Raw genomic sequence first — 16,539 nt, 5'->3', positions numbered from 1 at the left:
AGAATTTTAAATTCTCTCCATTGTGTATCTACTGCATTGTCTATTGTGCTTTATCTTGCTATCTCTTTCCGTTGTGCCATATTCTTATAATATACACTCTTGCAAAGTTTGTCACCATCAGATTACATTTGGTTGCAATGTGCATTGGAAAGGCCCAATTTTCAGGGGGCTCTCAAAGGCCACAACAGTGACAAGACATGGAAAATTGGGTCTTTTCAATGCACATTGTAACCAAATGTGGTCCGAGGATGAACAAACTTTACACAAGAGTGAGGATGGGGTCCATATATACACTCTTGCAAAGTTTTGTGACCATTCTACCACATTTTTGTGCAATATACATGTTGAAGGCACAATTTTCAGAGGACTCTAAGGCCACCACACAATTTTCAGAGGACTCTAAGGCCACCACACATTGAAAATTGGGTTATTTCAATGTACATTGCCACCAAATATGGTATGATGGTGACCAAACTCTAAGGCCACCACACATTGAAAATTGGGTTATTTCAATGTACATTGCCACCAAATATGGTATGATGGTGACCAAACTTTGTAAAAGTGAGGGCGGGATTTAGATATACACTGTCAAAAATTTTGGTCACCATCAAACCACATTTCAACCCCATGTGCGTTAGAAAGGCCCAATTTTTAGGGATCTCCCTAAGGTAACAATACATTGAAAATTCGGCCTTTCCAATGCACATTGCAAAACAAATGTTGTCCGATGATGACCAAACTTTGCAAGAGGGAGGGTGGAGTCCATACATACACTCTTACAAAAATTTGTCACCATTCAACTATCTTTGTGTGCAATGTGTGTGCCAAAGATCCAATTTTCAAAGGGCTCTCTAAGGCAACAACACATTGAAAATTAGGCATTTCCAATGCACACATTTTTCAATTAAATATGATCCGATGGTTACGATACTTTACAAGAGTGAGGGTGGGATTCACATATACACTCTTACAAAGTTTGGTCACCATCATATCACATTTAGTTGCAATGTGCATTGGAAAGGCCCTATTTTCACAAGGCTCTCTAAGGCCACAATACATTAAAAATTGGACCCTTGCAATACACATTGGACCCTTGCAATACACATTGTAGCCAAATATAGTTTGATGGTGACCAAACTTTGAAAAACTGTATATGTAGACCCCACCCTCACACTTGTAAAGTTTGGTCACCATCGGGCCTTATTTGGTTGTAATGTACATTGGAAGGGCCCAATTTTAAGCGGGCTCTCTAAGGCCATGACGCATTGAAAATTGGGCCTTTCAGTGCATATTGTAATCAAATGTGGTCCCATGGTGACCAAAATTTGTAAGAGTATATATGTGGACCCCAACCTTACTCTAGCAAAGTTTAGTCAACATCAAGCAACATTTGGTTGCAATGTGTGTTGGAAAGACCCAATTTTCAAGGGACTCTCTAAGGCCACAACACATTGAAAATTAGACCCTACCAATGCACATTGCAACCAAACGTGGTCTGATAGTCACCAAACTTTGCAAGAGTGTATATGTGGACCCCACTCTCACTCTTGCAAAGTTTGGTCACCATCAGATCTTATTTGGTTGTTGCAATGTGCATTTGAAAGTCCCAATTTTTAGGGGACCCTCTAAGGCCACAACACATTGAGAATTAGACCATTCCAATGCATATTGCACACAAATGTTGTCTGATGATGACCAAACTTTGTAAGAGGGAGGGTGGAGTCCATATATACACTCTTACAAAATTTTATCACCATTGGACTATCTTTGTGTGCAATGTGTGTGCTAAAGATCCAATTTTCAGAGGGCTCTCTAAGGTTGTTACACATTGAGAATTAGGTGTCGGAATGGCACAATTTTTAGGGTGCTCTCTAAGGCCACAACACATTGCGAATTGGGCTTTCCAATGCACATTGCGAATTGGGCTTTCCAATGCACATTGCAAAAAAATGTGGTTCGATGATGAACCAAGCTTTGCAAGAGGGACGATAGAGTCTACATATACACTCTTATATTTTGTCACCTCATCGGACAACATTTATGTGCAATTTGTGTGCCCAATTTTCAAAGGGCTCTCTAAGGCCACAACACATTGAAATTTTAGTCTTTCCGATTCACATTGTAATAAAATATGATCCGATGGTGACAAAACTTTGCAAGAGTGAGGATGGGGTTCACATATACACATTTGCAAAGTTTGGTTACCATCAGATTGCATTTGGTTGTACATTGTAACCAAATGTGGTCCAAGGATGACCAAACTTTACAAGAGTGAGAATGAGGTCCATATATATAGTCTTGCAAAGTTTTGTGACCATTCTACCACATTTGTGTGCAATATACATGTTGAAGGCACAATTTTTAGGGGGCTCTAAGGCCACCATACATTGAAAATTGGATCTTTTCAATGTAAATTACCACTAAATATGGTATGATGGTGACCAAACTTTGCAAGACTAAGGGCGGGGTTTATGTATACACTCTCGCAAAGTTTGGTCACCATCGGACCACATTTAAATGCAATGTGCATTGAAAAGGCCCATTTTTCAAGGGGCTCCCTAAGGCAACAACACATTGAAAATTGGGCCTTTCCAATGCACATCGCCAACAAATGATGTTCGATGATGACCAAACTTTGCAAGAGGGAAATTGAGTACATAGATACACTCTTACTAGATTTTGTCACCATTAGACTACATTTCTGTGAAATGTGTGTGCCAGAGATCCAATTTCCAGAGGGCTCTCTAAGGTAACATTACTGAAAATTAGGCCTTTCCAATACACACATTGCAATCAAATACGATCCAATGGTAACGAAACTTTGCAAGAGTGAGTGTGGGGTTCACATATACACTCTTGCAAAGTTTGGTCACCAAGGCCCAATTTTTACAGGGCTCTCTAAGGCCACAACACATTGAAAATTGGACCCTTGCAATGCACATTGCAACCAAATATGGTTCGATGGTGACCAAACTTTGCAAGAGTGTATATGTGGACCCCACCCTCACTCAAAGAAAGTGGCAGCATAGATTTAGCCTCATTAGCCTAGGATTAAGGAAAGCATGAGAGATTAACCTAGGATTAGAACAAGAAGAGAAAGAAAAGGGCTTGTGTAATCTTGATTATCCAAAGGTACCAAAAATATGGTGTATATGACCTATATACATGACCCCCGTTTCACACTATCATAAGTGTTGTCCATGGGCATGGTCAATTGGCCTTAGGCCCATTAATCATATGAGACCATTCCACTTTATTAAAAACCGTCCCCACCTAAACGGTTTCATCCTCGAAACTATTGATATGTACAATTACAATTCCCATGTATGAATTGTATGTCAATGGACTCATGTAAATCTTGAAGCTTAGGCTCTCACCATGTATGGGATATTAAAATCTCATGTATATGGCTGTAAAATGCACAATAAGCCTTCAAAACAAGTCATAACTTCTTTCGCATAATGGCTAAAAAACCTTGAGTAGCTTCCAATCATTATGCATCCAATTCCCAAAGGTATAGGGCTGTCCACAGTGAATTTATAGTAATCTCCAGCAAGATAACTCACTGTTTAGGACCCTCGTTGGAATTCCAAAATGCATCCAATAACCCTTCAAATCCTTCCAATGTAGAGGAGGGTTACCAAGAAGCTTCTTCCTTAGGTAGCCCTTGCCATATGATCAAGTACTCCACAAATGTACGGTTGCGGAGGACTCTTTCTCTTGTACCCAAAATTGCTTTCGGCACATACTCAATCATCATCCACTAGAGGCAATTCATCTTGCACAAATACCTCCGAAGCTTTGAGATGTGATACATGGAACACATCATGAATCTTGAGGTTGATGGAAGTGCCAATTGATAAGCAACTTCACCAACATGCCTCACCACCTTGTATGGCCCAGGGTAGCGATGAGCTAACTTGGTATTTGTCATGCCCTTGAGAGAACCATATCTTATCTTGGGAATCCTCAAGATTACCCAATCACCCTCCATAAATTTCAATGGCCTCCGATGAGAATTAGCATAATGCCTCATCCTTTCTTAAGCTTGCTTCGTATTAGCTTTGCATTGTTGCAAGAGTGCATCCAGCTTTTCCATTCCTCTTTTGCATTAGGATTCACCCCTTCTTGCTTTTGAAACATCATTGGCATATTCACTTTGTACCCATAAAGTGCCTCAAAACAATGCTCTCATGATGCATGCTATTATGAGCAAACTCGGCAAGCAGCAACCACTCATCCCAAACACCTTGCATATCAATAGTGCCTTAAGTAAGTTTCCACCCACTTGTTCACCCTCTCGGTTTGCTCATCGGTTTTGGGGTGATAGGTGGTGCTAGGTGTCAAAACAATCCCCATGATCTCAAACAATGTCCTCCAAAATGAACTCATAAACTTCACATCTTGGTCACTAACAATTTGTTGTGGCACTCTATGCAACTTGAACACGTGATCCACAAACTATTTTACAACCATAGATGCTGGAAATTTGACCTTGGAGGAAGGATTAAAATGCGACACTTTTGTCAAGCGGTCTACCACCACATATATGCTATCCCATTCCCTCCTTGTATGAGGAAGCCTCATGATGAAATCCATGGAAATGTGTGTCTATTTTCTATCGGGAATAGGCAAAGGCTGAAGCAAACTACCGGGCTTGTGTGTGGGATCTTTGTTTTGTTCAACAACAAGGCAAGCAACTTGTCACAAAAGGATACACATCTTTCCACATTTCCTTCCAATGAAAACTCTTCCGCACCTTCTCAATGGTATTAGATAGCCCCATGTGCCCCAACAATGGAGAAGAATGCATCTCTTCTAATACCCTCTTCTTGTAGCTTAATGTAGGCACAAGGTAGACTTTGCCTTTGTAGTAGATGAGTCCATTACGAAGTTCAAAATGTAGCAAATCATCATGGGATCCTTGCTGTGATTTCTACCACAATGGTGCCACTTCCTCATCCAATAGGTATTTTTCTTGGATATCCAAAATCCAATCTTTATGTATCTCCAAAATTGCCATACATCTACATGCTCATATGCATGACAATGCATCCGCCACAACATTCTCTTTCCCCTTCATGTAAGAGATCTCAAAGTCATAATTTTGCAATGTAGCCACCCACCTTCTTTTCTTGGGAGAGAGTGTAGGTTGAGACAAGAAGTACTGAAGCACTCTATGATCACTCTTTACAAAGAAATGACTCCCATACAAGTAATGATACCACTTATTTATTGCATGAAGTATTGCCAACATCTCTTGATCATAGACATGCATAATCATTTCCTTCTCAATCAAGCTTTCGACTCTCAAAATCGATCACTCCATGTTCTTGGAAAAAAACAGCCCCAATGCCTCTTCCACATGCATCGGCTTGAACCACAAATGGCTTCAAGAAGTCCGGGCATACAAGTATAGGGGCTGATGTGAGTATGTCCTTGAGATCTTGAAATCTCTTATCCGCTATAGCATCCCAAAAGAAAGCCTCTTTCTTAAGCTTGTTCGGTGAGAGGTGAGACAATATGAGCATACCTCTTAATGAACCTCCTATAAAATGATGACAAGCCCAAGAATCCCCTTAATTGAGTGGTATTTGTTGGCGTGGGAAAAGTCTTAACACGTTCAACCTTCTTAGGGTTCACCATAATGTTAGACATCATCCCCTACTTGCTGTCTTCCTATTTGGTGTCCTATTTTAGCCTCTAGGGCTGACCATGTTAGTCAGAGGGGCTGGCCACCCCTCGCTCATATTTTACCCATATTTATTCCCCATTTTATGGTCTTGGGATTTTCCCCAGTCGTGGAGGTATTTATCCCTAGTCAGCTGCCTTCATGTAGAGGTATATATAGCCGGCATGCCTCCCTCATATTTTACTGCTTGCATTGCTTGCCTAGCTTGTCTAGTTGCAGTCTCTCACTTATGAGGTTCTCCCCTCTTGCTCGGGACATGTATTCCTTTTGATGATGATATTGAGAGCAGGTTCTCACCTGTGTTTCCTCTCCATCTTTCTCTCTCTCTCTCTCCCTCCTCTGTTTCCACTTTCCCTTCTTCCGCTGCACATTTTATCATGGTATCAGAGCGTCGGTGATTTTCAGCGTTGGATGCTCCCTCCTATACCTCTTCATATCTGCGTTTTTTTGGTCTCTGGACAGACTTGCGTTTTTGCGTTTTTAGCAAGGGCAGCAGCACATAGGTTGCTGCGTTTTTCTTCAGGTGGTTGTCTACAGCAGTTTTCAGCAGTTCTCAGCATTCATACCCCCCCTGTAGTGCTGGTTGCTTGTTTTGTACAGGCCAACAGCAGCATATTTGCTGCATTTTTTTCTTCTACAGGTTTCTGATGCTGATTTGCTGATCTGAGGCTTGGGTGTACCTATTTCTTCAGCGTTTCCATATTCAGCCCCTTATACCTCTGCGTTTTCAGATTTGCAGCCACCATGATTGCTGCGTTTTTTTCTGAATCGATCTTGCTGGTAGCTCTACCTTCAACTGGGCTTCATCTGTTGGACCCGAAGGTACCTTCTCTTCAGCGTTTTTCCTCATAGGAGGTGTGGACACTGGTTGGCCTGAATTTTCAGGTTTGTAGCCCTTGTTTGGTTGCATTTTCTTCTCCAGTGGACACAGATCACTTGCAGAGGGGGTTTCTTGATTGGATTGTGGCTTTGGAGGCAGTTTGGTACTTGAGGAGGATTCTGAATTTCAGATTTCAGTCAGTGTTTTTGCTGATTTTGGAGCATCTATACCTGTGTTTTGTTCTTGGCCTACACGGTTTCCCGGTTTCTACATGTTCCTTGCCTTCTGTTGGCGGTTTCTACATGTTCCTTGCCTTCTGTTGGCGGTGGAGTGCTATTTTTGCTGGATAGCAGTGTTTTGGCTGCGTTTTGCTTCCCATAGGAGTTTTCTACACTCAGAGGGGGCCTTTCTCCAGCTACTTCACTTGAGGATCAGTTTCGGGAGCTGTGCTGTACCTGTGGAGACATTCTTCTTTGACAAGAGTTTACAGTTATTTGGAGGAGAGCAGTGATCTTTTCAGAGATCCTGAGCAGAGTTTATTTTGTCCGAGCTTGTGTTCTTTGCAGTATTTGCAAAACAAGGAGGGTGTTTTGCCCTTTTGCGGTGTGATCCTTTCACATGGATCTTTTATCTGTTGCTGATTCTTGGGATCTGATTCTACTTCTGGAACAGTCTTCTGCTATCTATGATGCTTTTGAGGATTTTGTTGCCACTGCAGTTTATGTTCCTGCTTCCCTTCCTCATTGTGAGGAGTCTACCTCTGCCTCTCTTTGTGATGCTTTTGAGGATGCCCCTCCCCCTGCCTATTCTGATGGCTTGTTGTTTTGGAGGATGGTTTTTTGGACCCGGTGGGATGCTTTGGATCTGTGGTTGCTAACCGTGCCTGGGGCACAGTGGTACTTCCAGAGTTTTTTGGATTTGGATCAGAATCAGGTTGGGCTTGTACCAGTCTGACGATATCATTTTTCAGAGGGGGATGTGGAGTCCTTTCATCTTGTGATGCCCACCTCAATGGCGTGTACTTATGTACAGCATTGGGCAACTCATGTTATGGAGTTTGAGCAGATGGACCCCATATTTTCTACAGAGTCTTTACATCTTGCGATGTCGACCTTTTCAGAGGATGCTTTTATACAGCATTTGGCTACTCTTGGTACAGAGTTGGAGCAGATTGACTCTATTTCTTTTGAGGGTTCTAGTGAGGAGCAGTTTGCTTCTCCCAGGATTGGTTATATACAGGATCTGATCTTGGTTGGTTTTGAGGTTTTTCATACCTTCTCCTGGCTGGATACACGACATTCGACTTCCGGGAGTGTTCTTACACTTGGGTTTGGAACCATTATTTGGAGCAGCACGTCGCAGCTTATATGGTTGTTTTCTTCCAGAGGAACGGTGTACCTGGCAGCTTGTTCTGTTGCTTTTGTAGCTGAGTTGCTGAGGAGATTGCTTGTGGAGCTTTCTTGGTACCTGTTTCTGCAGTCTTTCATCTTTGATCGAGGATGGCGTCTCTGGCTTCTTGGAGTTTGCTCAGCATCCGGTGCTGAGAGGGGGTGTTAGACATCATTCCCTACTTGCTGTCTTCCTATTTGGTGTCCTATTTTAGCCTCTAGGGCTGACCATGTTAGTCAGAGGGGCTGGTCACCCCTCACTCATATTTTACCCATATTTATTCCCCATTTTATGGTCTTGGGATTTTCCCCAGTCGTGGAGGTATTTATCCCTAGTCAGCTACCTTCATGTAGAGGTATATATAGCCGGCATGCCTCCCTCATATTTTACTGCTTGCATTGCTTGCCTAGCTTGTCTAGCTGCAGTCCCTCACTTACGAGGTTCTCCCCTCTTGCTCGGGACATGTATTCCTTTTGATGATGATATTGAGAGCAGGTTCTCACCTGTGTTTCCTCTCCATCTTTCTCTCTCTCTCTCTCCCTCCTGTGTTTCCACTTTCCCTTCTTCCGCTGCACATTCTATCACATAATGCCTTCTTTGCTCACTATGTGTCCACGATACTCAACTTTTTGTGCCATTAATGTACATTTACTCTCCTTTGCATATAAGTTGTTGGCTCTTAAAGCATCCAAAACAGCCCTTACATGCATCAAGTGCTCCTTCTCCCCTTTGCTATATATCAAGATATCATCAAAGAATACAAGCACCCATTTGTAGAGGAAAGGTCCAAGCACCTTGTTCATTAGAGCTTGAAATGTTGTCGGCACATTGCACAACCCAAACGGCATAACCAAATAATGGTCTCTCGATCTAAAATGCCGTTTTATACTCATCATCTTCCTCCTTGATTCTCAATTGGTGATAGCCCAATCCCAAATAAATCTTAGAGAAGAATCATGCACCTTTCAACTCATCAAGAAAATCATCAATTCGTGGAATAGGGAATCTATTCTTGATTGTAGATTTATTCAAATCCCTATAATCCATGCACATGCGAAAAGTACCATCCTTCTTCTTGACTAAGAGTACGGGAGATGCAAAAGGTGATTGGCTAGGAAGTAACCCATCCCATATCCATAAGCTCTTACACTTGCATTGCCACTTCATCCTTATCCACTTTTGACAGTTTATAAGGTGGCTTGTTGACGGGTTTGGTATGCGGTTCCATCTCTATCCCACGATCCACCTCCCTTTTTGGCGACAAGCACTTTAGCATTTGGAACGCATCCTCATACTCCTCCAACAATTCCTTCATACCTTTATGCATAACTTCACCCTTTGGTTCATTTCCTTTCTCTTTGCAAAGTTGTAAAACATATATGCATCCCATCTTCTTTATCTCCCTCTTGAGTTGTGTGGCATTGATCATCTTGATACTAGGCACATGAGTTTCGGTCAATGTAACCTCATGGTTTCTATGCATAAAACTCATATACCCTTGCTGTAAATTCATGTGAAACAACCCAAGAGTTGCCAACCAATCGCATCCCAAAAAAATATCAATGAGACCCATATCCAATAAATACAAGTAAATAAGCCTTCCAAGTATAATCATTTGTGAGAATCAACCTCACATTCTTGCATACCATTGTGCAATCCATCTTTGCCCCATTAGCCACTACCACAAAGATAAAGCTACGGGCTGTAATTTGAGACTGCACATGGATTTGGTGTTGATAAAGCTATGCTTGCTTCCACTATCAATCAAAACATGTGCCACGCTTTCATGAATGCATGCCTTTAACCTTAATGTATTGACTCATTTGCAACCAGCATAGGCATCACTTGAGATATTGCATAGAGTAGCCATATTGTCTTTGTCATAATAAGCACACAGGCATTGGTAACCCATCATCATAGTCAACATCTCCCTCCTTTAATCCACTCGGATTAAAGGGAAATTAACCAGCCTTCTCTACATCCTCAACTTTGTTTTTGGCATCTTCAAAGTACTCCTCATACTCATCCACATCCTCCTTAAGGTCTTCATGGCAAGGTTTGGTGAGAATCATTCTTAGGGCCATCTTGTTGGCCTTACAAACTTTCCAATGATCCTTGTTCCATTTATCACTACATTTATAGCATAAAGCCTTTTCGTAAAGGTCATTAATATGATCTTCTCCCAAAACCTTGCTCTTGTTAGATGCTTTTGCATCAACTTGCTTCCCATCACCATGTGGAGGTCGAGAAAAAGTGTTACCAAATCTGAAATTTCCTCTTCCATGTCTTCCATAGTAGACGGTTGGAAATCTAGGAGGACCCATGTGATAAGAAACTCCACTTGAAGATTTTCCCAAATTTGGAGTGCCAATATCAGCCCTAACTCCCGTGTGATAAGCAACTCCACTTGAAGATTTTCCCAAAGTTGAAGTGCCAATATCAGCCCTAACTCCATGCCTTGATCCACTAGCATGTGTATATTTTACCTCATATATCTCCGTAAGAAGCATGGCCTCCTTGATGGTGCCGGGTCTTTAAGCATCCACATCAACCTTGATGGTGTCGGGTCTTTAAGCATCCACATCAACCTTGATGGTGTCGGGTCTTTAAGCATCCACATCAACCTTAATGTTGTTTTGCGGCCCTTTGATAAACTTCCTCAATTTGTACTCCTCACTCAAATCTTCCACATGAAGTGAAAACTTTATAAACTTGTGCACATAGTCCTTGACATTAGTCCTTGACATTGCCTGTTTGAGTGAGATCATCCCATTTGTCCACCATCCTTGATCTATTGAGGGTTGAAACAAAGGTTCTCATTTCAAGCTTGAAATCATCCCAATTAGTGATAAAATAACCATGAGTATTCAAGTGCCTCCACCATGCATGGGCATAACCTTCTAAATGCAAACAAAACCTTGGCCGTATCACACTGAGGGCTAAGTTCAAAGTAAAGCTCGATCTTTTCAATGCATTCTTCAAATTCATCATTCGATGAACCCTCTCCTTTGAACTTAGTGAAGGTAATCTTATCCTTAACACCTTTGAACTCCTCATCATCATCTCTATGATGATCACGTGATCTTGGGTGAAAAGCACCCATATCATTGAATCAAGGTGGCCTAATGTGATGAGGTCCCAAACCATTGAAATGATTATTTGCCCCTGAATCATTGATGAAACGGCCTCCCAAGTCATTGGAATGATGATCTTGCAAATTTGGAGAAGCGTTCCAATTTGCCAAATGGAGGTGGTTCACCTAATGGAACACCTTTTCCTCTTTCCAAACTTCTCCCTTACATTGGAGATAACCCATGCCACGATGTACTTGTTATATTAGCATTCCCTTGATGCATAGGCATATTTGGAGCATTATTTTAACTTGATTGCATAGGCATCCCATAACCACCTTGTTGCATCGGCATTTCAAATGTGCTTGTTCCACCTTGGTACATCTTAGGAGGCCCATGGCTTGATTCAAGTTGATGAGGACCAGCTTGAGATAGTTGTGTAGCATATGCATTCAAAGTGCCCACGGTAGATCCAAGAGGTTAGGGTCCCAATGCTCAAGATCCCACTAGATCGGTAAGATTCCTCCTCACCCTGAATAACAAATAAGCCTCTACTTCAATTCCTTGTAATCGTTCTATGTTTCTCAATATAAGAAAGTATTATTTTTCCTTGTTTGGCCTAGTGAGATAAAAAATTCTAGAGAGTGATAAATTAATATTGGGATATTTTTGGATAAATAAATTCTAAAAATATCAAAAAAAATATTTTCCTAAAATAAAAAATATATATATTTTCCAAGGTGCAATTGGAATTAATTAAAAATGATTTAGAAGACCTTAGTCTAAGGGTCAAGATTTTCTGAAAATTTTGGATTAAGGTTCCTATGGACCAATACGATTAATCCAAGTGTTGGGATAAGATAAATCCAAAGAATAAAAGAAAATACTCAAAAATGAGTAAATACCCACATAAGATGAAGAGTTGACTAAGTACTAGATTTATTAGTTAAAAATTATGAAGTATTAATAAAAAATGAGATATTTTGGAGTAATCATTCATTTTTGACACATTGGTAAGGAGAAGGGGGCCCTTCAAGGAGGTGCCTATTTCACATGTGTGGATGAGTTTTAAACTCAAAAATAATAGGATATTTTTATCTCTCCTCTCTCCTGGATCAAACCAAATAAAAAAGGGAGCCAAACTAGTCAAAATTTAGCCAAACTGAAGCTGCAAAATTCTAGAACTCAGTTGGACTTAGTTAGTGGCCTCCCTCACCTATAAATAGACCCTCATTCTTTTGTATTCTCATCTGTGAACTAAACTATGCCAGTATTACTCTAAGATAAGCTTATTTTCTATTATCCTCTAAAAATCCTCTATAAATTGGAGAGATTGGAGCTTCTCTCTCTCTTCAATCTTCCTTGGAGTCTTCATCAACATACCAAACCAATTGATTGGTTGGGGGCCTCTACTTTGATTAAAGAATCAAGCAATCTAGGAGGTAAAGTGTGGTTTATGTTCTTTTTTTTTAAATCTCCAAATGTTTCTCTCTTCTCAACCCCTCTTAAGCTTGAGAAGCATTCAATTGAATGGCTTTTTAATACAGTTGAAGTTCTTTAATGAATTGTAGTGATAAAACACATAAATTTTCATTTATGCTTAAATTATAATATTTTTTTAAAGCATTTCTCTCTCCCCCCAAAGAATGGCCATTCCTATGACCTATTTTATATTCAAATGAAGCTTCTCATGAAGCAATTCTCTATTCTAAAAGTAATTTCTATGCTTGTCAAATTGAGGCCAAATAAGTGGCTTTTTAATGCTTTTAAGCTATTTAATTCATGGAAAAATTAGGAATCAAGTCCATAATTGGATATTGATCCAATTAATGGTTATTCTATCATAAGATATTACTAAACTTTATGTTTTCAAAATTATTGAGAATTATCAGTAATAGCAGAGCAGAGCTATGGTAAAATTTTTGAAAAATTAACACATAAATAATTTTCATTCATAATATGAAAAGAGGACTTCCTATCATATTCTAGGATTGATCATCCTAGACTAATTGAATGATTCTCATTATAATCATGGAAAATTTGATTTTTATGTTTATGCATAAATAGTTAATTAGAAAAAAGAGGAATTTCTAGTAATTCATTTTTATGTTAAAAGAGTAATCCCCATGACAATGGAAATCCATGTATTCCAATGAAGTAAGAGAAAAATTGGGATGCTAAAAAATTTTATATTTTATTTAAAATTAAAAGAAGGATTTTAGTTAGACTTATCTTTTTGCATAAATAAATTTAAATGATGAAAGAGGAATTCCCGCCATATTGAAATTCAAACATTTAAATGAGGAAAGTGTAATTCCTAGTGTAAAGGAGTTAATGGAGATTTTTATTTAAATTTTAAGAGAAAATTTAGTCAAATTTATCTTTTTACATAGATAAGTTTAAATGATGAAAGAGAAATTCCTACCATATTGGAATTCAAATATTTAAATGAGGAAAGTGTAATTCCTAGTGTAAGGAATTAATGGAGATTTTTATTTATATTTTAAGAGAAAATTTAGTTAAATTTATCTTGTTTCATAGATAAGTTTAAATGATGAAAGAGGAATTCCCACCATATTGGAATTCAAATATTTAAATGAGAAAAGTGAAATTTTTAGCTTAATAAAATTAATGGATATTTTTATGTAATTTTTAAAAAGAATTTTAAATAGATTTAATTTATGGTAAAAGAGGAATTCCCATGATAATTGGATTGCACTCATTAAAATGAGAAAAAGAGAGATTTCAAGTTTATTTTAAAAAAAGGTATGATATTTAGTTAAAAAGAAGAATTTCTATGATAATTAAGAAAAGATGGATTTGAATTAAATTTTAGTATCAAAAGATGAATTTCCACCATAATTCTACCTAATGAATTAAGGTTGAAGAATTTTGTGATAGAAGGAATATCTTTGGATATTTTAATTGGTAAAATCACTAAATGGATATTTACCCAAAACTAGATGTTTATCTAAAGGGAATCCTTGTAGAACTAAACTGAATGAATTTGGTTAGACTACGAGAGGGACGGACAGTAAACCTACTTGTCCATCTCTTGATCTAAATCAAGTAAAAACTTCGTGACCAATTCCAGTTCTAATCACAAAGAATAGACTACCATAACTAAACTAGTTTTTCCTGACCGAACTCACCAAGAATCTAGTTGGAAAATTAGACCGAATGATGGGTAGATTACCTTGATAAGAGATCAAGGATCCTCATTTATGAAACTGAAATTATGGAAAAAGGGTTTTTGGAATTAATCTCAAATTGGAACTTTACTTGCATTGGAACCTCTATTTTTTTTAATTCAAAGGACTGTTTTACACCAGAATGCTGGAGGAGGCATTTGGCTTATGTTTTTATAAGAGGAGGTTCATTGGAACAACTGGTGGGGAGTCGTCAAGGGACGTCGCTCGTCGCAGCAAAGCTTGCCGAGGTCTTGACGAGCCTCGGTATGGTTAAAATGGTGCACTTCCGGTACGATGGGCGAGGACCGATGAAGCGGTCCCTGAGTGAAGTGCTAGGACACCTAAGGAGGATCCTAGAGGGTTCTGACCAGGTGATGCACGGGCTCGCGGTTGCTAGGACACCCATGCATACGTCGAGGAAGATTTCAGATGGACTAAAAGGAAAGATTTTTGGGAACCAAATTTTGATACTGGATCTCGTTGGTTGGCAGTTGTTCTTCAACGGAGAGTCGAGAGGATATTATTGTAATACAATGGACTCGGTTTTGGAAAATGATGATCAAAAATCTTATGATTTCTATTGAAGGATTATTTTAAAGCCAGTCGAATCTGTTATAAATGGTAATTTCATATTGGGTGTGTACCTGGTATGCTTATTCTAATTTTTGCATGAATCACTGGGGCTAGGGGCTTGGGAACTCTTTTCCTCGGTACACGGACAAAAACACAACCAAATATTTATAAAGGAATCCCACCAATACAGTGGTCGGGTGGTTGGCTAACCCATGGGGTTAGGCTGGATCGGAGGATTCCTGTTTGGCCAGGACTCAAAAAGAATGTACTTGATCATGTGCTAAAATGCTTGATGTGCCAAAAAGTAAAGGTAGAGAGAGTCAAGATGCCAGGGAGATTGCAGCCTCTAGACATTCCACAGATGAAGTGGGAATGCATCAGTATGGACTTTGTCACTGGATTACCTTCAGTGCAATCAGGTTACAACTCCATTTTTGTGGTAGATGACAGGCTAACCAAAGTTGCCCATCTGATTCCAGTGAAAGAAACATACTCTGCAATGGATGTTGCCAGAGTTTTCCTTAAGGAGATCTTCAGATTGCATGGTTTACCTAGGAGGATAGTAAGTGACAGAGATCCCAAATTCACATCAAAATTTTGGGTGCGTTCTTTGAAGCAGTAGGAACTTTCTTGGATCTCAGCACAGCAGCCTATCACCCCGAAACAGATGGCCAGACGAAAAGGGTGAATCAGGTAATAGAAGATATCCTTTGGTCATACTGTGGCAAGGAACCCAAGAAGTTAAGTCACCTGCATCTGCATCTCGTCGAATTTGCTTACAATGCTTCTTATCATCGGAGAGTTTCAAGAGTTAGATATGGTCTTCATTCGAGTACGACCAAAAAGAAGTTCCTCATTCTTAGGGAAGTACAAGAAGCTCTCTCCCAGATACTGTGGGCCGTATGCTGTCATAAAGAAAGTGGGCAATCTAGCCTATAAACTTCTTTTGCCTCCCCATCTCAAGGTACATGATGTATTCCATGTTAGTTTGCTTAAGAAGTATGTACCTAGCGCGAGTCACATGCTTGATGATGAACAATTGATCTCTCCGACTCAAGGTACTCCAACCTGAGGAAATCCTTAACATTCGAGAGAAGATTCCCAAGAGCAGAGTCCTCAAAGAATTCCTAGTAAAGTGGGGGTTCTTCCCTCTAGAAGACGCCACTTGGGGAGAAAGAAGAAGAGTTGGCGAAAGATTATCCCCACCTTGCGAGATGAGGACATCTCGCATTTTTCAAGTGGGAGAGGATGTAAGATTCCTCCTCACCCTGAATAACAAATAAGCCTCTACTTCAATCCCTTGTAATCGTTCTATGTTTTTGAATACAAGAAAATATTATTTTTCCTTCTTTGGCCTAGTGAGATAAAAAATTTTAGAGAGTGGTAAATCAGTATTGGGATATTTTTGGATAAATAAATTTTAAAAATATCAAAAAAATGTTTTCCTGAAACAAAAAATCAAAATATATTTTCCAAGGTGCAATTGGAATTAATTAAAAATGATTTAGAAGACAGCCTAAGGGTCAAGATTTTCTGAAAATTTTGGATTAAGGCTCCTATGGACCAATAAGATTAATCCAAGTGTTGGGATAAATCCAAAGAATAAAAGAAAATACCCAAAAATGAGTAAATGCCCACATAAGATGAAGAGTTGACTAAGTACTAGATTTATTAGTTAAAAATTATGAAGTATTAATAAAAAAATGAGATATTTTGGAGTAATCATTCATTTTTGACACATTGGTAAGGAGAAGGGGGCCCTTCAAGGAGGTGCCTATTTCACATGCGTGGATGAGTTTTAAA

General features: G+C 39.4%; 1 protein-coding gene across 1 annotated transcript in view; it reads right to left on the bottom strand.

The window, feature by feature from the left end:
* LOC147607139 (uncharacterized) overlaps positions 1-11,004 on the bottom strand; it is a 78,692-nt gene extending 67,688 nt beyond the window's left edge. Inside the window, exon 1 of the mRNA XM_086791499.1 lies at positions 10,799-11,004. Coding sequence (XP_086647625.1) covers positions 10,799-11,004 — 206 coding nt within the window. The remainder of the gene's footprint in view (positions 1-10,798) is intronic.
* Between the last annotated feature and the right edge of the window lie 5,535 nt (positions 11,005-16,539).

This window comes from Cibotium barometz, chromosome 56 (genome assembly GCF_041138505.1).
Source record: "Cibotium barometz isolate CiBa-2024 chromosome 56, ASM4113850v1, whole genome shotgun sequence".
In the NCBI taxonomy this organism is placed as follows: domain Eukaryota; kingdom Viridiplantae; phylum Streptophyta; class Polypodiopsida; order Cyatheales; family Cibotiaceae; genus Cibotium; species Cibotium barometz.
The sequence above is the reverse complement of the archived record's forward strand: the minus strand, read 5'-3'. Positions and strand labels throughout refer to the sequence as shown.